General features: G+C 39.3%; 1 protein-coding gene across 1 annotated transcript in view; it reads right to left on the reverse strand.

Moving 5' to 3' along the window:
• Positions 1-24,356, reverse strand: part of LRP5 (LDL receptor related protein 5) — a 135,297-nt gene that overhangs the window by 64,487 nt on the left and 46,454 nt on the right. Inside the window, exons 5-7 of the mRNA XM_075188600.1 lie at positions 23,999-24,130; positions 17,755-18,151; positions 16,831-17,002 (exon numbers count right to left, since the gene is read on the reverse strand). Of these exons, the coding sequence (XP_075044701.1) occupies positions 16,831-17,002; positions 17,755-18,151; positions 23,999-24,130 (701 nt within the window). The remainder of the gene's footprint in view (positions 1-16,830; positions 17,003-17,754; positions 18,152-23,998; positions 24,131-24,356) is intronic.

Raw genomic sequence — 24,356 nt, forward strand, 5'->3', positions numbered from 1 at the left:
TACAAGACCAGTTTATTCATATTGAATAATGACACGTGAGGCTCGCAAATATTCATTTACACACTAGCCTACACTAAACCACACGGGGGAAAAAAAAAAAAAAAAAAAAAACACATGCCCCGATAACATCTTACCCCCACCTCCATTGTGTAACACACATCTTTTGCAATTAGACCACACTGCTGTATGAGGTCCATCACACCTCAATTAGATTGACAAGAGGACTAGGGGCAGAGAAAGCCAATAATGGATCCATCACTCTCAAGGGTTTTATAGCACCATCATAGGGACAAGATGAATTCCAACAAACGAGAATAATTTTTACAGTCATTCCTTTATATTAAATAAAATAGGACAATAAAAAAAAAATGAAAAAGGTGAAAGCAGTGTTCTGCCTCAGCGAGCTCACTAATTCCTAGTGAATTGACGGCAGTGTTATCAAATCCCCCTAGCTTTGCAGGGACAGTTCCACATTTTAAAAATTTGCCCCTGGTAATTTTTGTTCCCGACGGGTCTCTAGTTTCCAATATTGACCAACTACACAATAAAATCCCCAATTTATGCAGTTTATACTGAATTTGTAACATCCATTTTTATTCGCTCAGATTTATTAAAGGAGTAGTATTTAAAAATACAAAAAAAAAAAAAAAGTATGATGATATGATCAAATTCAGTAAATATGACATAATGGGGATTGTAGTGCTGAAAGTACCACCAATATAGTACTGTGAAATGGTTTTAAAATGCTGTTAAACCACTGTATGTAATGGGATGACCCAATATTCAGCCTAGTAAATCGGCTGCCTCTACTGTGTGTAGTCTATGGTACATTTTCAAAACTTCTAGAGCTTGATCGAATTCAAGATTATTATTTTTTTATGCAAGTCAGTCTTCTAGGCTGCAGAGCAGTACACCTATTTTAGTCTACTCAAATGCAAAGCAGTGCGTCAAGATCAGCCCTTATACAGGAGCTTAGACTGTTTCAGCTAAGATCAGTTCAAGTATTTTAAAGCTTAAAAAGGACCACTAAACCTAATATATATATATATATATTTTTTTTATATAAAACAGCTACAAGTACACAAACAAACATTCACAAACACACACAGAATTATTCCAAAAACTTTGGATTTTAAGATAAAGTTGAAAAGAACATGGTATGTGCTATGCTTTGGAAAACCAAATCATCCAAGTCCTATCAAGGAGAATTTTTATAGTAAAAAAAACCACCTGATTACTACTATTGGGGTTTGTCCCCATTAACTAACTTGATGTAGCCCTTTCAAAAAAGGTATACAACCAAATCCAAAAGTTATCATTTAAAAAGTGGTGAACAATTTCATCCACTGCTTTAAAACTCCCTGTGCATGGTGGGTGGAAGTGGGAGTACCAATTAGAAACTGCAAACTAAATAATTGCAGCTTCTGATAGGTCCATCTGCTCACTCTCCCCCACAGCATCACAGAGCCCCAGGAAAAACCTGTCTCGTGGTGTAGCAGATCCTGGAGCTCCAGGGATGAGCTAATTAGCACTCGTTAATAGAGCAGCTTTACCTTAATCAAAAAACTGCGGGGGTCCAATCTCGAGAACGATCGTTTTCGATGTATTACTTTGAAAAGTGATGTTTTCGGGGGAGTTAATTTTATCACTACCCAAAACATTTTTGAATTCAGTATTCCCTGAATGTTTTTTTGCTACCAATTTTCAATGGAAAGAAAAAAAAAAAACAGTTTTTTAAGTTGGCTTGTTTACTTATATTCACTTTGGTTTTTTGTTTGTTTTTTTTAGATCAAACCTTTTCATGGAAAATGACCAACTGCAAAAAACCCCAGACATTTCAAGAGGAGATAATCATACAAAATAACCGTAAAAATAGCGCTCACTTTAGAACACCATTCACACAGTGCTTGAAGGTTGTGAACTTGAGTAAAAGTCGTTTTCACAAACAGGCCGCACACTGCCCAGTCAGTCTAGTAATTGAGCACACATAGGAAAGTAGTAACCTTTAGGTGCTATTGAATGACAGGGAAGATGTGTCTGTATCTGTAATTGCTCATTTCAAACCCTGAAGATTTGATGGTAGTGGCTTGAAATTAAATGCCTGTCTCTTGATGGCTAAAAAAAAACCCAACATTATAACAGAACCTCCAGAATATTAAAGAGCTCATTGGACATTGCCAAGAAAACCACAGTCCTCTTATGAACTTAATGTGACACATGACATCAGCTCTCATCATGCACTGAATTGGAACACAAGAAAATGTGAAACAAATACAACATTAAATTGATGAATTTGGATAAAATAAAGAAAACCAACTGATATTTAGTGCATTCTCCACAATGACTGTGGCAACAAGACCAGCAAACACTTAATGAGGAATCTAAAGGAGGACTTGGCGGCAACATCTGTTGACTTGGTCTTTATTGGTGGTATCAATACAGTTACATATCAAGCAAACCATTGAATGTCCGGTCTACGCAAAATTTAGCCACATAAACAGTGGGCCAAAACTAAGTAAATGCAGTAGCTTATGATCAGAATGAACAACTGGATCAGGAGTGTACACATGAAGTGGGTTTAGTCTGTTAAAGTACACACAGGGATGCAATCATTGGTTGATCTAAATACAATTCAACCCTGACCATACATTATGTATGGGAAGAAAATTGTTTTACAGAATCAAAATGAGTCTGGCTATTAAAAAAAAAAAAAAAAACCCACAACAAAAAATCCCAAACTGCAAGATCTGGAATAAATATGCCTAAGCTGTACCAGCCTGCCCACTATATGGACAAAAAACAAGGGCTCTAGATCAGAAATTTGAATAGTTATATAAATCATCTGATCAACTCAATTCATCTTCTTCCAGCCTGGTCAAATTTCTACACATTGCCAACTTTGGTCAAGTAAAATCCACATTTAAGTGAATAATTTTTTGCCAATATATTGACTTTTAATTCTTTATCGTAATGTAAATGATAGGCATACTGTTTTCTTACTAGGTAGCGTGAGACAGAGAATCCTGGGCTGCATAAACAAATGTAACCACATCCATAAATAATTAAGACCCTTTGGAATGAATCCAACATAAGAGTTTTCCAGGAGAATATTTATCATGGCGACATTCTTAGGTGGACCCGAATCAACCAATTAAATGTTATCAAAATAAAATATAGTCAATAAATACACATAGCAACACAGTGAGGGGTTTTACAGTAACCTACTTAACAAATTGAATTTCATTGTGTTACTTTTGAAGAGTATTTCCTTGTTGCAAATATCAAAAGAAAAACCTTTAATAATAAAGATAAGTCTAAATGGAAACTCATTTTTCAGCTCTCATGAAGATGACTGACACCAATTTAGCCTTTCAGGAAAATGAATGCAGAGATTAAAGAAGCTGAAAAGCAGATAGGAGCCAAAGCGCCAAGTGTCTCAGGGCCTATCAGCATTGCAGGCGTCATTACAGATTTGCAGTTCATTCTTCATTGCAGAATTACATTTTCTCTGCTCACGATCACAAAACAGCTTCTCACCTCTGAGAAGTCAAGAAACCCTGGTTAGACACTGACAGATATTTGGGGTCAGAGGCTGCTCTATTCTTCTTCTAAAAGAAGATTGCAGGACGCAAGGAACTGGAGAATAAAATATAATTGAGGCAAGCAGATCGGCAACTCAGCTGTCCAAGATATCCCATAGCTATATTTCCTGAATTAAGTCTCAGTTTTTATAAACATTAGACCACTTTCAACTGATTATATATACACATGATATTTTCTAAGGTATTTTAGTAAAAAAATGCTGCAACATTAAAAACAAGTTTGTCTTATTTGGTACATAACTGAAGTTGTAGCCAAAAACAGCCTCTCTCCTTCTGTGTGACATAATGGGTTTGGCAAGTGTAGCATTAACTCGTTACTCAAACAAAAACAATAATGTTGCATGTACATTTTGCGGAGTGGGTTTCCTTGCACACTTTATCACTAAAACCAGAGTTAAACCTATTAAAACTACAACTTTAAGTCAGAATACTAAGCTGTGTCTCTAATCCAGAGATGGATATGAATCTGAAAAAGCCAACAAGACTTTAAGAGCCAGCACAAGAGACACATCACTCCATTTTTAAACCCTCCCTGCAGCTTCCAGTGCACCTCATAGTTGACCAAATAAATGAAATGGTATAAAGTTATGATCTGAATATTCATTTATTTCCTACTCAAGATTTGTAAGGCCTGTAAGAACTTTGTACAGAAAAACAAATAATATAATAATCATCATCATATAAATGCCTCACTCTGATCACTGAAAAATAATAATTACATACCTCTCAACTGTACCAATTTAAGCAGGATAGACCTTATTCGGGGGAATCTGTCCCACCGGTCAGAATGTTGGGAAGAAGGGTGCGTTGACCATCGCTCTACACAGCAGAGCAGCTGTGAACAGGTGCAGTGCCCACTTGGCATTTTCCCTGCTCTTCATAGCCGCAAACTAGTCTCACATGATGAAAAAACTTGCTCCATTAAACTAAATTAGCCTTGTTCACACTACAGACAACGCTATTTGCTTGCAGTTTTCAAAAGTGGTACAAAGTATTAAAGTGAAGGCGAAAACAGTATTACCAAAAGTATATATACTATAAAAGGACGTTAATTGTAGCAACATAGTACAAATAAGAAGCTCTAAGCAAAATGTTAGTCCCAAAAAGAGATATGGCATTTTATTACCCGTTTATATATAAATCAGATATCAAATCATTGGATTCTTTAAAAATGTAATTCTATTTTTCCCCCTTCACAAAAAAAAAGCAAATTATTATTATTTCTAACAACTAAAAATACATGTGTAACCAGTGGTTGAAGTGGAAATTTACAATCAAAACAGTAGCAGATATAATGGTACCATATACTGGCCCACTTCGATCAAATATTTAATTTTGCAATTTCAGTTTTATTGACTTTGCAAATATAACAAACAATAAACCTGCATCCAGGACAGGGGAGAAGTTCTCTAAAGAGGCGAGTGGATTGCCAAACGGCCCGGAGTCTGCTTGACTTATCTCAACTGAAAGTGCATATATTTTGTGATTTTACAGATTTCTTTGAGGTTCTCTACTAGTACCTACCGCTCTATTTTGATACTACCACATATTGAATTATTTGTTTCTATTTGGACAGAGCAGATGAAATTAAAGCCAAGGATTAAAGTATGGACAAGTACTGGACAATAACAACATTTTCTAATTACTGTGAGTAGCGCCGACTTTATAACACATTTGCTGTATCACTGCAGTGATTAAACAAACCATAATGAGCTGCCACCGTGTAACTGGTAATAAGCGATACAGATATCTATACTACCCCATTTGTCTCTTCTGCTCTCAGTCCCTGTCAACCTCCACACTCACCACATCCTCAATTCACCTGCAGCCAGGGAAATGGACACAACTGCCCAGGAGCAATGTAAATGCATCTGGCAGGGAACATGAAGATGCAGAGATGTTCAAAAGTACTATAGAGAAACAGCCCTCTGACCACCTCCTCCACTGGACACCCCAGTTAACACAGGTAGCTTGTGTTTTAGTAAATGAAAGTAATGCTTTCCATACCTTTAGTCCTATTCTCAATGAGTGAAGCCCTAGTGAAGTGGTCTTCTACCAGCCAGCAGTAGGAATACACTTTACGGCTGTGAACTAGTGTGTAACAATGTGTGAACTAGTATTCAACAGGAAGGAGACTGAAGTGAGCAAAAGTAAAGCCTGGGAGGGATATATAGGGACCAGACAGACTACAACTCCCAACACTAAGAAAATATTTGCTACCATGGAACAAATTTCCCCCGCCCACACAAATAACAAGTATAAAACAAGTATAATATGCTTTATGGGGTGGCAGTACTCAAAACATTATAAAAAAAAAAAAAAACATAAATAAATGGCTTGATGGGTATAAATTAACTACTGTTGATGTTACTACATTCAAAACATCACATTCAGGCTTTTACAACTTTTTATTAAAAAGTATAATTGTACTGATTGCTTATACTTTGTCTCCTCATGCAAGATTAAGGCCCGTTAGTGCTGCACAGGCCTTTAGCGCCAATCTGCGATCATCTCCTGACCAGGATAACCAACATGCCAATAAATTATACTATAGGATTTGGAGGTTTGGTTTTTACTATTGGGCATTCTGGTAGATTTGGGGCCACATATAAAATGATTTCTGGCCAACTGGCAAATACCAGTTGCAAGAGACAGACAGACACACAGAGACAACAGTAGTTTTACTTGCTGTCTAAAATTAGACAAATCATATTCTATGACTCATTCAGCAGAAGCATTATTTTGCATATCCATTTTCTACACACCAGCTTTGTTATTTTAGCATTCATAAATACTTGATATTTTATTCTATTTGTTTTAAAATAAATTCATTGACCTCAGGATTGAAAATGCAACAACTGCCTATGGACTAAATACATTTGCTTTAATGTGTGAATGCAAATATATTCACTGAAAAGATTTTCTGTCAAGTCTAGTTGCTTACTGCTATCTTGTTATTAAACAGTATGTGTTTTACGATAATGCAAATGTAGCTGGTTTATAATTTTTACCCAATGCCAATATGAATGCAGAGTTAGGTGAAGCCTACAATCAGGCTAAGAAATATTTTGTGTTGAACTTAACAAGTGTTTTTGATAACTCCCATCAAAGAGGAGAGAAGCCACAATACTATTGGTCCATATCGATTCTCTTTCATTTGCGGCTTTATTGATGTTTGCATTCTTTATGGACTCAGCTTCCAGAGAATATAAAATACACCATACTTTAAGCTTGCAAACAGGGAACATTAATGCAAATAACTTGTTTAAATGTGTCATTAGGGAAAAAAAATTAAAGAGCAAGTATAATTTGTTTCACTAAATCTATATAGATGGACAACATAAAAAGTAAACACCAGACAAAAAAAATAAAACATAACCCAGATTGACTAACTCAAGTAAAAATAATTAACAATTTACTTTTAATCTCAGTATTAATATTCTGCTTTAACATAACTAAAGTCAAAGTGAACATTAAATACCAGATAATGTCCAATTTAGCAATGTAAACTTTGTTTGCCTCAGTCCCCTTTACCCCATCTCCTACGTTACCCGTGTAAGCCCCCATAAACCGCTCTTCAAATTTGTACATACCCAATCACAAGCATACCATTAGTGGAAGAGGGTCCATCTGGCGGCGATGAAAGTGTTACATGGTTACAGACACCTATGATCTCCAAGAGTTTTTCCACTGCATACTTTATATGTCTATTCAAGTTTCCCCTCAGCACCAATATCCCTTACCGTCCTGTATAAGAATATTAGAACATAGTGTTTCCTAAATGGAGATCAGATATTTGGCACATCAACCAGCCATAAGGGCTGCATTTCAGTGTACTCGCCTCCACAGTGTATAGGTGACAACAATTTTGTGAACTTAATTATTGATTATGAGGAAGTAGCCTATCAATTCACCCAGAATGTAGTGGACAGCTAACCTGACCATTGGTTCATCTTACTAAATAACTGGCTCCACTGTGTTTATGTGACTGGTACAACAGTGTTACCCACCACCTATAAATCTGTAAAGTAAACAAATATTATCAGGGTTAAAAATCAGTATCTCCCTAGCATTTAATTCACCCACACCAGCTTCCTACCTAAAGCAAAACCATTAAAGGTGAAGAAGAACAAGTGCTCATTTTCCCAAGAGTGGGATTTGATTTATACACCTATATTTGCCTTTAATATACAGTGTGCTTTTAGACTCTATGGGACTCAATGCCAAAGCACATTAGAACTCAGATAAGAAAGCTTAGGGCACCATTATTCAAAAATTGCACATGTTCAAATTCCAGTTTTACAATATAATATTCATTTTATAACACTGCACCTCTCCAAATTCTAGTTTACAAATTAAATGCTTTGTAGGAGGTTGAAAGGGAGCACTCCATAATATCAAACAGTCCCAGATAACTAGCCTCCAATCTAAAATAACCAAAACAGAAAAGATCAAACATTAAATATATACATAAGTATTTTTGCAAATAAAAACAAAAAATACATGGACCATAGCTTGTTTACTAGTTCTAGCACTAAAATAGCTTCAAGCTTCTAGGTATAGAGATGAAACAGGTGTATGTGAAACAGACAGTGCCACACAGCAAATGTAGACATGGAGAAAATGTGCTGTGTTGCCATATTAGCCTAAGCGGGATGGTCATGCTTGTCTCAAATGTGCTGTACCACTTTCCCTACAGTACAAACAGCAATGACCCCGCCACAGGGCAGAAGCAATGACCCCGCCACAGGGCAGAAGCAATGACCCCGCCACAGGGCAGAAGCAATGACCCCGCCACAGGGCAGAAGCAATGACCCCGCCACAGGGCAGAAGCAATGACCCCGCCACAGGGCAGAAGCAATGACCCCGCCACAGGACAGAAGCAATGACCCCGCCACAGGACAGAAGCAATGACCCCGCCACAGGACAGAAGCAATGACCCCGCCACAGGACAGAAGCAATGACCCCGCCACAGGACAGAAGCAATAACCAAGCTGTTGCTTCCAAGGTAGGGATGAAAAAAAAAAACAACTGCTCAGTAATTCATTTTACCTTGCTTCTTTACAAGTTTCATATGTATACAATTCCTGCAATGCTCTTCATTCATATGTAGATCAGTAGCCTTTTCTGTTTATATTCAGTTTGATTGGTGCTAAATTAAATGTAAATGTCAGGTCTCTCTATCGGCAAAAGGCCTCTGCGCGTTATGGCTGCCCCTGCAGTCTGGTACAGGGAGCACATTTTAAACTCTTACCATCAGATGACATGATTTAGGCAGGTCAAGTGTAGAAATAAAAAAAGGGGGTAAATTACATAGAAAACCATTTACAGAGGTTGCCTTTGAAGGGCTCTCCTGAATAGAGGAAGAAAGTACTTGTCAGATTCAAGTTGAAGCGAAAGCCACTTGTTGTAGCGAAGAGTACAGATGGCAGGGAAGAGGGGGACGTTAATGAGTTTTAGCTGAATCTCTATTATTCTTTTATTGCACAGTAAAAGGCAAGCTCTGTTTCTGGATTAGGAGAGACTAAATTTTCCCACAGGAGGGAACTGCTCAATCACATTACAGGTTGGCAAAAAAAACATTGTATAATATACACACATACATACATAGATAATGTATTTTATATGAAAGGTAGTGTACCTTTAAGGATGCTTCACATTTTAACATGCTCAGGGATATATTTATACATTTTAGAATTTGTAAGAAGTTTTGGGGAGGATGTTAGAAGCAGGTAAAGATGGCATTTGTAGAGGTAGCTTATTACAAATAACGTGCTACTTTCAAACTACTTGGGAAATTGCACCATAAGCACAACCGCAGGCTTGCCAGGAAACTGATCTTGTAATTCATCAACTGTTTTTGCACATCAACAAGTTCTTCAGAAGTATTATAAAAATGAGAACCTGCTATGCCAGTTTAAGGCACCCTTAGGGTCCCCATAATTTTTTCAAGGCACCCCAAAACCAAAATAATTACCAAGTATTCCCTGGCCTTGCTTAACACTGGCCCTGGCCTTGGCACCCCCGTGAGATCGCCGAGGCACCCCAGGGAGCCTAGGCACACAGTTTGGGAACCACTGTGTTATGCATTAAAGAGAGCAGATTCTATACAGAAGAGATGGTATTGTGTATATTCTGTTCTCAGATCGATTGTAATGCATGCAGGAAGATTTCCTTTGATTGTGTATAAGCTCGGCATCAATCCACAGATAGCATACGTTGGATTTGACATACATACACATATCTATATCTATCTATCATACAAACATGCACAGTCAAAGCTATCTCATTAAATTTTGAAAAAAAAAAATTGGAAACCCCCCCTCTCAACAGGCCCAATAACAAAGCTGTCAATTTTGATAAGGTTATTATCGGAGAATGCAGTCATTTCGTGGTAACATATGTCAACTTGCCGATGACCTGCACTTTAATGGTGTATGTGACCAGCAAAGGTCTCAAGCACTGCTTTTATTAAAACTGTATTGATCTTAAAAATAACATTTTACACATCCATTTTTTTAGTTCATTAGTGTTTAATAAGAATATAACTGAAGAAGCAGCTTACTGTGTACTTGATGAAAACTTTGATCGTGCAAAGGCCACTTCAAACTGCCCAGGCATCACTAAATTCGTAAGGGGGTATGACCATCTGCATAGATGGTTTTACTCAAAAAACATGTGCAGTAGCCAAGAGGTAGGAATGAGTATCTACACATCTACACATCTACACACCTACACACCTACACACCTACACACACACACACACACACCCCCTTATATCTTATGGGTAAAAATGCCCTATGACTTTAGGTTTAAACAGTTTCTCTGCTAGGCATTTACAAATATACATTAACAATAAAAATGAATAAATTCCATAATGTATTTCCAGTCTGGCATTCTCCCTGATGCTGAGCCAGTACAAGACGTGGTTGGCTTTGCCATCTTTGGCATGAAGACGACAGTTCAGAAATTGTGTCCTATTTCCATGTATTGATGCCTATGGAGGTAGCCATTTTCATGGAGATCAAGATTTAATCAAAGACTGACAGGTAAGACAACATGACTTCAGTAATGGAAACAGAAATGTAAAAGACACTTCAGTCTCTCATTAGCTGCTTTTCTTTAACGCATAGTTGCCTATTCCGGGAGACCTCCCAGGAGAACAGAGCAGCCTCCCAGTTCTTGCCCCCTCGATAGATAAGTGATGGGGGTGGGGCTTAATTACGCAAATAGCGCATCATATTAGCCCCACCCCTGCTGTAATTGGCCAAAATTGTGATTCGGCAAGCCCCTCCCCCGCATGCCCACCTCCCCCCGGGATCTCCCTGAAGCCAACGAGGAAAAAGTTGGCAAGTATGTCGAATATCTAATATCTATCTCTATATATCTCCACAATACAGCTCAGACTCCAATGTATAATAAATGAAATATCAATATGCAGGAGATGGTACGATCATGCTCAGTAATAAAAGGTGGGCCATGAGGAAACCTGCTCTGCGAGATGGAACATGCTGCTCCCTGCATAGAGGTTAACCTCATAATAGAACAGAGAGGCCCTGCACGTGCTTATCGCCAGCTCTCTGCTTCCCTCTCTGCTGGACTCTTGTAATCCTCACTAATCTATAGTTTGTCCATTAAAGTTCCTCAAAGCACAAACGTGATCTTGCGTCTTTTTCACACAGAGTTTGTGTGAACATGAATCTCTGCCAATTAACGTACAGATATATAAATCTTCACCCACAAAGTATAAAACCATATGTTGAAGAAGTGGACTCATTTTCCCCAACTGCCTGCCAAAGAGACAAACAAAACATTAAGAGACAGGGAACAATGTTGCCATAGGGGGCCAAATTTACAGGAGAAAGCCCTATAGGCTGCCGTCACGCAAACGTTTGACAAGTGTTGCCAAATGGCTCCATAGGCTGCTAGTGCAGTGACTGAGCCCTTTGTGTTCCAGCTTAACATTGCAGATGGGAAGATTTCTGGAAAAGACTGCAACTGCTGGTTTCTACATGTGAAATATTACGCATAAGGACATATTTTTCCTCCCACTGCATTACAGTTCACAATAGACCTCCTTCACCTCTCTTTCATTCACAAGCTGCAAACCATTATTTGTATATATCACTTACAAACCAAAGCATTTGACGGAAGAGCACAGCATGCTCCCTATCCGTTATAGAACTACAAAGAGCAGGGGTGACACAAGTAGCCTAAAAGCGGTGTAAACAATGCAACATCTGCCGGGAAACTGTTCACTATCTCGACTGCTGCTTTAATGAAATTTTGAGGAGGATTTGGGAGAAAAAAAAAAGGAAACTTCACTTTATGATGTCTGTGAAATCCATTTAACTTCCATGATGCATACTGCTCCAGTTTAACAGACTGACTGCATATAAATTTACAAGTTGTAATCAAGTGACTAAGTAAAAATTCCTGCAAAAAAATATACTTCTTGCGCAACATTAAAATAATGCTACTTATTACATTTGCAACTCCCTTCTGCCATAGAGCCCTTGCAGCATATCAGGTTGCCCATCACTGGGCTAAGGGTTCACTGAAAAACTGAAGAAAAAATACAAAAAAACAAAAAAAACCACGCAGGACAAAAACAATTTATAGTATACGCCTGCAAGTTGGGCATTGCATCTCTGGCTGTATCAATGCTAGTCAACAAGTGCATTTGATGTATGGTTTGCTATCTGAAATATGGGTTGAAATGTGCAAATTGCTTCAAAGGGGAGAATGCTGGCTGTTATAAACTGCTTTTCAACATGTGCACATCTTCCATTATTGGGTACATATAAACATGTGCATTTTCCATACAGTTTTAAAACTCTAAATGGAGGAATATGGGATTGAAAAATATTTTCAATGTTTTAAATGGGTCTGTGCCCATTGCTATTCATATGTTAGAAACAAAGATTTTCATGGCATATAAGAACCATTTGGCCCATCTAGTCAGCTCATTTTTTACCCTATGGTAACCTCAAACTCTATTTGATCCTTGGTTCTCTGCAAGGATATCCTTATGTCTATTCCAAGCGTGTTTAAATTGCTCGACTGTATTAGCTTCTACCACCTCTAATGGAAAGCTATTCCACTTATCCACTACCATTTCTGTGAAGTAACTTTTTCTCAAATTTCCCATGACCCTACTTCCCTTCAGTTTCAGTGCATGTCCTCATTTTCTAATACTTCTCTTCCTTTGAAGAATGTTTCCCTCCTGCACCATGTCCCCCTTTGAGCCAAACTATACATACAGTCTATAATGTATTTATATCCTCCTGGAGATATGGCCTCCAGAACAGAACACAGTATTCTAGAGGAGGCCGTACCAATGACCTATACAGTGGCATTATTACTTCTTTCTTTCTGCTACGGATTCCTCTCCCTATGCAACCAAGCATCAGACTGGTCTCTCTCATTGTTTTGTTACATTGCTTTCCTGCTTTTAATTCACCTGAAATAGTGACTCCTAGATTCCGTCCTCTCTCTGTAATTTCCATTATTTTGCCATTTACACTAAATTTAGCCTTTAGGTTATTGAGAACCTAGTGCTTGATTCTGCGTTTTTTTGGCATTAAACTAGTTGCCACTCTTGACCACTCCTGTAGTCTACCTAGATCAGGTGTGGCCAACCCGCGGCTCTCGAGCCGCATGTGGCTCTTTGCGCATTTAAATGTGGCTCCCGGGAAGGAGGAGATAGCGGCAGTGGAACCCTGTTGGCTGCTCCCAATTTGACAGAAGTGAGTCTGCGCCACAGGACTTTCTCTGCACAATGAAGGGAGGTCATGCTAGAACAACTTAACCAATCGGCGGAGGAGGGAAGAGGAGAGGGTAGTGTGATTTCTCTGCTCCCTCTTTCCTCAGCATGGGCTCCAGCAGTAAACGTAAGTGGGGGAGATGTCTGTGAGGAGCATGCGGCAATACCTGATTGCATGGGGGGAGACTGAGAGCACGTAAGGGGCATATAGGGAGGTCTTTGATAGGCATATAAGGAACATATGGGGAGGTCTGACGGAATGTGGGGTGGCTAATGGGCATGTAAGGGACAAGTAGGGATATTTGATAGCAAGTAGGGAAGTCTGTTAGGAGCATGTGGTGAGGCCTGATAGCATGTAAAGGGCATGTGTGGACATTTGATGGGCTTGTGAGGGGGGGGGGGGCATGTTGGCCATTTATGACTTTCTCCACTTCAACAATTCTGCCTACAGCAATGCAGTAGCAGCGTGAGCTACTGTGAAGAATTAGACTATTAGTAGTCTGCACCCTCCTCTACCAGACACAGCAGCGAGGTAAGAGCTGTGCTAATTTGATCGTTATTGTGCACATTTTTTTTAAACTTAGCAAGATATGATAAATTATATTATATTTTCAATGCATGTGTGTACGATATGTGTAAAATGTAAAGTTGGCTCTTTGTGGAATCTATCAATGTTTTCTGGCTCAGTCTCAGACTGGTTGGCCAATCCTGACCTAGATAATCATTTGTTTTACCCCTCCTGGTGCATCTACTCTGCTGCATATCTGCAAAAAGGCATACTCTCTCTTCAATACCTTTTGCAGTCTCACAAAGATATTAAAATGCACTGATCCAAGTACAGATCCATTGGGGTACTCAATGATAACCTTTCCTTCCTGTAAAGGAAAGATTGCCAATACGATGTTTTCTAGCCTGCAACCAAGATCCTATCCATTCAACCACCTTAGACTCCAGGGTTCTCCCCAGAATATTTTGTCAGCCGGGTAGCATTAAGTAGCAGCTGGGAGGGGGCAGTTGCAATACTTTGCAATAATACTGAAAACTGTTGGGAGGTTACTGTCCACACATGCCAGGACTGACCAGACAGGTGGTCAGTGGTCTAACACACACTACTGGCTGTAGTGTTCACAGTGACTTTTCTAATAAAAGAAACAATGTTTTGTTCTATTATAATAGTAATCTGTTGGGCTCCAAGAGCCGGGTGAGGAGTTAAAACAGCCAGGTGGAGCACCCGGGAAATAGATGCTGGGGAGAACTCTGTAATCCAAACCCAAGCTTTCGAGTTTATTAAACAGTATGCGATGTGAGTGTGTCAAATGCGTTACTAAAAGTCTAGATAAGCTACATCTAAGGTCCCCCTTGATATATTACTTTAGTCATCCAGTCAAATAAGTCAATAAGATTGACTGGGTGACTAAAGTAATAGATCACGGTCTCAAACTGTGTTTACAATATGGTGGGTCAAATGCACTGCACAATATTTTCATGCGCTCAAAGCATAAAAAGTCCATTATCTTTTAGAAGCCTGCATTCAACAGAGTGTAATGCATTTTCACTTTCCTAAACCAGATATAAATGAAAATCATGTTAAAAAAAAAAATATATATCAGAAAAGTACAAAAAAAAGTTACTCACAGAGGAGGAATATTTCAAATTTATGGAATTTGGTGAACAATTAAAGATCAACAGCGGATTGAAACAGGGCACTGGAGATAGGTTTTTCTTAACTTCAACCAGTGTAAACAATTGTTCATGTTACTCAGTGCATACTTGTCTATTCAGAACACAAATAATGCAGGGTCTGGAATTGTACATTTATTCTATTTAATATATCCTGAAAGATGTACCCTTGAAATCTTGCCGTTTTCAACTCCACCAACAGCTGATGCACACTATACTACAGAACAGAGACCACTGTACAATGAGCAAGGCTGGGTTAAGACTAAAATATTATTATCATCATCATTTATTTGTTAGGCGCCACAAGGTGTCCGCAGCGCCGTACATAGTACAAAAAGTAAACCATACAGGGTTAAAACAGTACAGAACAGTAAACACAAAGTACCAGTGCTTCAGAAACTCCGGGACAGACAAATGGAGTAAGGACGGAGCAGAAGAACAGATGTGGAGACACGAGGGAAGAAGTGCCCTGCTCAAACGAGCTTACATCCTAAGGGAGGGTGGACGAAACAGACACAAGAGGGAGCGGTGATGCCAGTGGAGAGAGGGAAGAGCGAGCAGTGTAGGTAAGGGGTTAGGTGGATGATTGGTAGGCTTTAAGGAACAGGTGAGTTTTAAGTGCTCGTTTGAAGGAGCACAGCTTGGGAGCGAGACGGATGGAGCGAGGGAGGTCATTCCAGTGTAGGGGGGCAGCTCGGGAGAAGTCTTGGATTCTGGAATGGGAAGTGGTAATGAGAGTGGAAGAGGGGCGATGGTCAGTGGCAGAGCGCAGGGATTGGGCAGGAGTGTGAATGGTGAGGTGGTCGGAGATGTAGGGGGCAGTAGACTGGGAGAGGGCTTTGTAAGTGGTGGTAAGGAGTTTGAAGAGGATTCTGTAGGGGATGGGGAGCCAGTGTAGGGCAAGGCAGAGATGGAAAATAGGCCCTGAACACACTGAAGCTATTGGGCCACTTTTGGAATTAAGTTTATATTATATATTAGAGAATTAAACAAACAAAATAATCCCAAGTATACCAATACACAGCAAACTATGCAACAAACACCAGGAACATCTCATGTTCACTTGAATCTATAGCAACCTCTGCATTCAAATGTCACATGTCAAGGTCATAACTGTACTACAGAGTTTGAACTAGAAATTGGACAGACGTTGCAAAACTCAGTCGATAACCCACACATCTGTTCTAAATCAACCACAGACAGCGATAATAGTATACCATCAGTACATATACAATAAGAATACTACTATTACTACTACAACTATACAAAGTGATCAGACCTGACACTCAGGTCCACTGTCCATGCTGCATGTTAAAATGTCTACAGCAGGCGTTTCTGCTTTTGTACAAAACAAACCACTATTTCAAATCTTTATAAGAGAGACAAACTTTCATAACTTGTGCAAAAATTATAGCCTTCATTTGGCATAAACAATATCTGGGCTTCTGCTAATTATTTTTGTTAATTAAAAAAATGTATCATCTGGCCAGCTTCCAGAAATTGGAAAGGAGGTGCACACTGTGCATTCAGCAGAAATAAGGATTTCACAAACTTCATGATGTGGGAGGCAATCAAGATGCCTTCCATATCATTTATGTAAAATACAAGTGGGTTTATACTGCGAATAGGTAACACAGTGTACAGCTAAACAGAAATGGCTGCTTATTTCGCTTTTCAGTGTAGCAACAATCATTTCAAAAGAAGCACTGGAGGCCATTACCACAAAACACACCAAGCAGAACACTGGTCATTAAACCTAGTACAGAACGCCCTTTTGCTTACCTCTATTTTGTCCATCTTGGCATCTCCCCAGTACAGTTTGCCATCTTGAAGATCCAGTGCTAATCCATTGGGCCAGCCAAGTGACGAGTTAACAAGAACCATCCTTTCAGATCCATCCAAATAAGCAGACTCGATCTTTGGCTTTTCACCCCAATCTGTCCAGTACATGAAACTAGGTAGAAAAGAGCAAAAAAAAACAAAATTTTACTTTATGAAGTCAGGGAAATCCAGTTCATTTCAAAGTGCCAGTCCAACTGAAACACTGCATATGGATTTACAGGTTCTCATCAAGTCACCCTGAGTTTAAGTTTACATTAGAGAACGAAAGAAAATGGATACACCCCAGTATAGTGATCCACAACAAACTACACACACAAACATCTTGCAGCAAACACCAGGACATCTCCTGTTCACTTGAAGATGTATCAACCTCTGTATCCAAGGTCAAGGTCATAACTGTACAACAGAGTTTGAATTAGAAATTGGACAGACGTTATAAATCTCAGACCCAAGCTACCACCCACTCGTCTGTTCTACTGCATATGAATTTAAAGGTTCTCATCAAGTGACTAAGTCATCTTGCCGGCAAAGTGAAAATAAGCACACAGACATACTGAAAATAAATAAATAAGCGCTCCAGTGTTGGCTCATTGAAGGGAATGGGGGAACGACTGCCCCACTGCAGCGTTTATTCCTAGAAGGTGCTGCATACAGTGCTTTCTGACAGTAAGCACTCCAGTGTAACAGGGGATGATAGTACCCTACTCACTTCAATAAGCTAACACTGGAGTGCTTGTACAATAACGTTTACTACCTGGAAGTGCCAGGTTTACATATTTCTAAACTAGCAGCTTTCAGATCATTTCAGACACAAATCTAGAGAGAATTTACTTAAGTCACTTAGAGCAGGGATTTTCCACTTACCCTGTCAGAGGGTTCAGTACTATGGCCCTTGGTTCATCCAGGTTTTCAGAGATCAATATTTTCCTGGAGGTGCCATTAAGCCGAGTGACTTCTATACGGTCAGTCCCAGTGTCAGTCCAGTAAAGATTTCGAGCTACCCAGTCAACTGCTATGCCATCTGGGTGCTGCACCTCAGTGGCAACCAATGTCTGTGCCCCTGATCCATCAAGGTACGCACGACGAATCGCTTTAACCTCATCATCAGTCCAATAAATGTATCCTTCCATTGGGTCATAATCAATAGCAATCGCATGCTTGATGTCATCAATCTGTAGTACAATATCTGTAAAATCGGGCATGTCCAATGAGATTCTTCGTAGATCTGTCCTCCTTGCTAGCAGCAGGACATCATCAGCACCTAAAATGTTCACAAAATGCATAATCAGTTGAATGTCGAAAAAAAATCACAAATAAAAATTGCCTTTTAAAAAACACAGACACCCAAGAAAGCAATTCTGCCGGAATAGTGTTAAGAGAAAAAACTGCTGTTGTCTCAAGGCATTGTTTCCAGTTTGAGAATTCAAGCCTTTTGTGTACCCAACTAATAATGACTCCCTTAACACACTTTCATCATCCATGACAACTCATTTAACTAGCCACATCTCTCAAATTCAATCTTATTTTCCACTGCAAACGGGTTGCAAACTCCATACAGATGGTGAAAGTCTTACAATCCTCATCCCCAAGCGCAGGCTGACAAGATGCAGCCCGGGGGGCGGGGGCGCACAGGCGGCCGTGTCAAATGACATGTGATGTGGCCGCGTCATCAATGACGCGGCCGCATCGCGTGTCATGTAACGCGCCCGCCTGTGCGCTGAGGCCGGCGTGTCACACGACATTTTTACCGGCGGCCGTCATGTGATGCAGCCACCGGTAATAATTAGGTTATAGTGCAGCCGGGGGGAGGGGGAGCTGGGCGGCCGGCCCTAACAATGCATAAACTGAGCAGCCCTGGGGACCGATGTCCCCTGCCCCCCGGGCCAGCCCACCCCTGCTCATCCTCTCAAGATGCCATCTTGGCCTGTGCTAAGGTAGGCATGTGATCATCATCATCATCATCATCATCATTTATATAGCACCACTAATTCTGCAGTGCTGTACAGAGAACTCATTTAAAAGTCTCTGCCGCAATTGAGCTTACAGTCTAAATTCCCTAACATATACACACACACACACACACAGACTAAAGGTCAATTTTGATAACAGCCAATTAAATTATTAATATGTTTTTGGATAGTGGGAGGTAACTGGAGCACCCAGAGGAAACCCACACAAATACAGGGAGAACATACAAACTCTACACAGATGAGGCCATGGACACAAAACTGAATTTGAACATTCATAACTTGCTCAGTCTCCGCAGAAACGTCAATCGTATATTTCCTGCATACAGCAGAAATAAAAAAACAAAACAAACACATTTTAGGTGTCCCTTTTATAATAATTTTTATTATAGCTCCACAATATATAGTTGTGGCTGAATCATTTATAAATAACTTATTGTATAAATATAAAATTAAATTGTGCCAATATTAAATTATTAGCACAGTGCACCAATTTTTATCATTGCAAAAGTACTGATTTTGATACTGTATTATGTCTGTGTATTAGAAATTTACTGATTTTGGGTGCAGTAACCATGGTGGAGGAAAAGTGTTGTGTAAGAAAGGAGGAAATTACATTCTAAATTAAGTTAATTAAGTCTTTCCATCTCAGAAGTGACATACACCTACTTTGGCTAAATGCCTGGCTGGAGGATGTTACCTGTTAGTATGTCTTGAGAGACAGGATACCTCCTAACAATATAGACAGCAAATTTGAGGAAATCACAGGGTGATGCAAAAGTTAAAGTGTGTTGGATGCAAGATAAGATTACGGTATATTCCAATGTAAAACGTTCTAATGGGATATCAGATGTTTCGGTACCTGGTTGGATCAGGGGGCTGGGCTACCCCCTGACAACATGTGTATAAAGGTGCTCTGTTTTACCACGTAACGTATCATTTTCCATTTGAACTTTTGGATGATCACCAGTACCACAAACTGGTGTGTAAAATTCCTTAACAGACTATTATTACCTGCTGTATCCTGTGACCAACAGATAAGAGCTTACTCTCTAATCCTTACCCTGGATGTACTGTGTTGTACCCAGCATCTCTGTCAATGCTCTGCCCACTACCCACCAGTCCTAATCCACAATAAGCAGTCAGGAGATACCAGCCAACCCACATCAAAGAAGCATTGCAGCAGCTATACTAGCTACCCCAGAAGAAAGCAGTTCTAGGTGCCAGCGAGATTCTCCTACAACTAGTGCCCAGTTGGCATTCAGTCGGCGAGTGTCTGGTGGCAAGATGACACCAGTAGGAGTGGTCAGTAATGGTCGGTTACTGACTGTGGGAAGGAAACAAAGAAACTGTGCAGGAAGGACATACCTCCTTTCCTCCTTATCCCCTACAGACCGGGTGACAAAGTAAGCCCATTTGGTCACAATAGCGTTTGAGAGAGAATACTATTTAATCATCCACTTCATTACTTGCCCCATTAGACCTTCTAGTTTTTACCATACACACAAAAATAAATTAATTCCAGATTTGCAGCATATTAGAAAATTCTGACTCATTGTGGTTTAGTTTTTTTTTTGCCCTCTTGCCAGCCCCCATTTGTTAAAAATAACAAACTAAAAAAAAAAAAAAAGAAAAAAAAAAAAAAGGAAAATGTGTGTGTGAAGGAGTCGGAGTTTTAGCTATGGAATATTGTATGCCATCAAACATGCAGCGCTGAGAAGGAGAGTCCCTCCTCAGAGATGTGACAAATACCCATTCACCCTACAAATTACTGATCAAAGACAACATTTACTATGACACTTCTGGACAAAGGTAATGGAGTCAATGAAACGGTTTAATCTATTAAGGCAGCCCTAAAACACTGCTTTTGTTGAATTAATAATTTCAGAATTCAAGAGAGGGGAAGGACATGAAAGACATCAATTACATTTGCCAATGAAGAAATATTCAAAGCTTCATTCACAAAACAGTGAGGATCTCTGGCTCACTGGCAAAGAAAGCAGTCAATAATCATTACATAAGGCAACTGGCTTTTGGACCTTTTATTGCGAACAGAGAGGCAAAAGCGAATTCCCCACTATGGGATATCTTCAAACTACACAATATGAAATTCACAATGGCAGAAGGCATATGCTTAAGTTGGCACTTGAACACATTGAGCCTTATTTAGAGTTGTGGATCCTGCTATAAGTCACAATTTTGTGCCTTGGCAAAACCATGTCACGCTGCAGAAGAGTGGGGGCAGGTTAAAATGTGTGGATAGGACTTAGAGTTAGGAAGGGGTGCGCGCTATTTCAACTATAAACAATTTACACAGTGTAAAAATAAAAATGTCCAATGTTTGTGTGCTACATGAAAGAGCAGGCAGCCTTGCCCCTGCATGCATATTTGCACCCTTTGCATCGTAAAGCAGTTTGTCCAGGTGAAGACTTGCAGACTTTTGTTGGATTTGCACCAAACTCTAAATAAGGACATTATTTCCAAGATTTGATAGAAGTGTACAGGCTTGAATCACCGCCATTACAATAAGCACACTTTTCAGAAAGACACGCTAAAAAATGAAACAGTTAACATTCAACATTGTTTTTTCTATCAGCTTGGGAATATTTTCCAACTTCCCTCAGATCAATGAAAAACCAATACACACAATTCCAATGGAGTTTTTAATTATTTTTCCAAGTGCTGCATAATAACACTGTATATTGTTTTATCTGTAACAACCAGCACTCCCTGCATTCCTTGTATAAGAGATGATAATGTACAGTCACCAGGGGCGGATCTAGAAAATACTTCTACCCGGGGCGATGTAGGGGGGGATTTAGGCCCCGCCCCCTTTTTGACATCTGAGGCTGCCAGCGGCTGCATACTATGTGCAGGTCCGTTCAGCAGCGACAGGTAGGGACAGTGTGCTGCCGAGATGCTCTGATTGTGTTTTAATACACAATCAGAGCATCCCCCTGGATTCGCCACTGACAGTCACTTCTTCCAGGAAGAAAAAAAAAATGAATTACTGTTCAAAGAACATTTTGTAGATTTTAAAAATATAAATGGTCCCAAATTGTGACAGTAGCCAAAAAGCAATGGGTAACAGGGTTTTTGAATTAGCTTGTCTTGCATTGAGATAAAAAAAAAAAAAAAAAAAAAAAAAGGCAGCGGATGGCACATCTTCATACAGTGAGTCCACAACGACCCAATCCCATGTCACAAAAAAAAAAAAAAAAAAGCGTGACCACTTCTGTACTATATGCTGCTCTCACTGCTGGGAAACAATATGCTGGTAATTCATGAGGAATGGTCAACTGATTCCTCTGGCTTTGTTTCAAATATTGCCATATGTTGTCTTAGCAGCTGGCTAGAAGGCGTATTTAAAGCTCTTTCGGGAAAAATCTGAAGTGTGTATGCACTTGTGACCAGCAGTGTAGGCAGATCTCCATAAGGTTTACAGAGTCACGATCTTTTCAGCGCACGGTTATGACCGATAAAGAACACAGATCTGAAGGTCAACCTTGTAAAACATATAAGTGTGCACGCATGAATCGACATGCAGATTGGGGCAGTCAGTCATTGGTAAAATCATTAACAATGTCGCATCGCGAAAAATTTTCTGTGGTGTGTAACCAGCCACACTCGTATTACTTGTATTGTAAGTGTTAATAACCGATGGGTATGATCTGTTAGAATGTGCAGTCCATGTATAAATCCTCTGAAGGAGATCAACATTTAAATAATGATTTTCTTTGACTTATAACCAATATCATCAATAGGGCTTAGTAGGATTTATTTAGTTATGTGATGTACAAACACGCTGTAAATTACCAATAGATTTTAAAGTCACTTTTATAGCAGTGTTTAAATAATGAAAGCCAACATCTGATTGCTTACTATAGATTACAGCACACTGGGGCTTATTTAGCAACATAGTGCAACCTGTTTTTAAAGACAAATATTTACATATTTCATATATGAAACAAAATATATAGGGAAAAATAAAAATGTTGTAGTCATTTATTGGGCGTTAACTAAAAAAAAAAAACTTCATATTACAATGTGCGTTGTTTTAATGTATCCGTTTCTGACAAATTAATTAAAATTCATCTGTACGTGTCAAAATTATTACTTGCGTAAAGCAAAACTAGTTTTTGTTGTATACACAGTAACAAAAACCATATAAAACCATGACTCTTGCAGTACAAAGAAAGCAAACGTTGATTCAAAATGCCCACAAATCGGACATGACCCAAGACGTATTCACTATCTGATGCTTTAGGAATATAGTAAATAAAAAAAATAAAATAGATTTGAAACACTGCATGTTTGCCTGTGAGAAAATTACAGCCTGTAAGCTTAAGCTGTCTTTTAAACTGTCACTCTAGTGCACAATTTAAGATTTAAAAACAAAGGAAGGGGTAAAAGCACATTTGCTTCCAAGAAGGTATGCATAAATTGTGCCATACAAAAACCTTCACGCTGACATGTTCGCCTGGGCCTGTAAATTCTAAGAAGGTAGTCAGAGACAACTGGGAAAGTGAAAAGCATTGCTTTGGAGCAATTATACAGACTGACAAATGGCTGCAACTTTTCCCATTCCACAATAGAGCTGTTCACTTGTAAATGAGCTGCCTCTGTTCTTAATCAAAAAGTCTTGACAGACTTGGTCTAAAAATTAGCTGTTTGATTTCTAAAGCAAATGTTTACTGCTCGCAGGCATGTGGCTTCACATCTTCCAGTGTCCCTAGGCTCTCTGTAGAAAAGGGAACTTTAAATGCAAGCTCTTGTTACATTTGTGAGCACCTTCAGTACTACCCACATAATCTGACAGATCATCAAGTTTTGTTTTTTTTATATTGCACCAAGAGGCCCAAGACTCCAGACAACAGACTGAAATAGTCACATCTATCATACACTAAAATAGTTTAGTGGGAACTTTCAAAATATGCATGTCACAGCAAAGAATAAAGCCATATTCTCTAACCTCTAACTCCTTTCAGACATGAGATCCAGCGCTCCAGTCTATACTGTTAGATTAGGAAGCTCTACAGTCTCTTACCATAATGATTAAATAATGAATACATTAGCAAGAAGGTAATCCTCAGCAAGACAAATACACTGATAGAGATTATAGATAACATTTTTTTTGTTACCTATTTTGCAGGATTTGCCATCCTCTGTCAGCTGCACCCCTGTCGGACACGCACAGCTATAGAAGGGGTCTCGTGGTGACAGCAGGCATAGGTGTGAACAGCCTCCGTTATTGACATTGCAAGGCGTATTGACTGCAAGAAACAGACACAATGTAGAGAAAGTTAGGGCACACGCTGAGATTTCTGATCAAAAAGTTGTGAAGGATTTTAGAATACTATTATTCACAATTTCCTAATTATTACCACTCATGACTGGCCCTTATATTAGTATTGTATACACTGCAGCCAAGGTATCCTGTATATTGGAAAATAGGTCCATATGAGGGGGAGGGGTTCTCTATTTTCTTTTTGATTTACT

Source organism: Mixophyes fleayi, chromosome 10, assembly GCF_038048845.1.
Source record: "Mixophyes fleayi isolate aMixFle1 chromosome 10, aMixFle1.hap1, whole genome shotgun sequence".
NCBI classification, from domain to species: Eukaryota; Metazoa; Chordata; class Amphibia; order Anura; family Limnodynastidae; genus Mixophyes; species Mixophyes fleayi.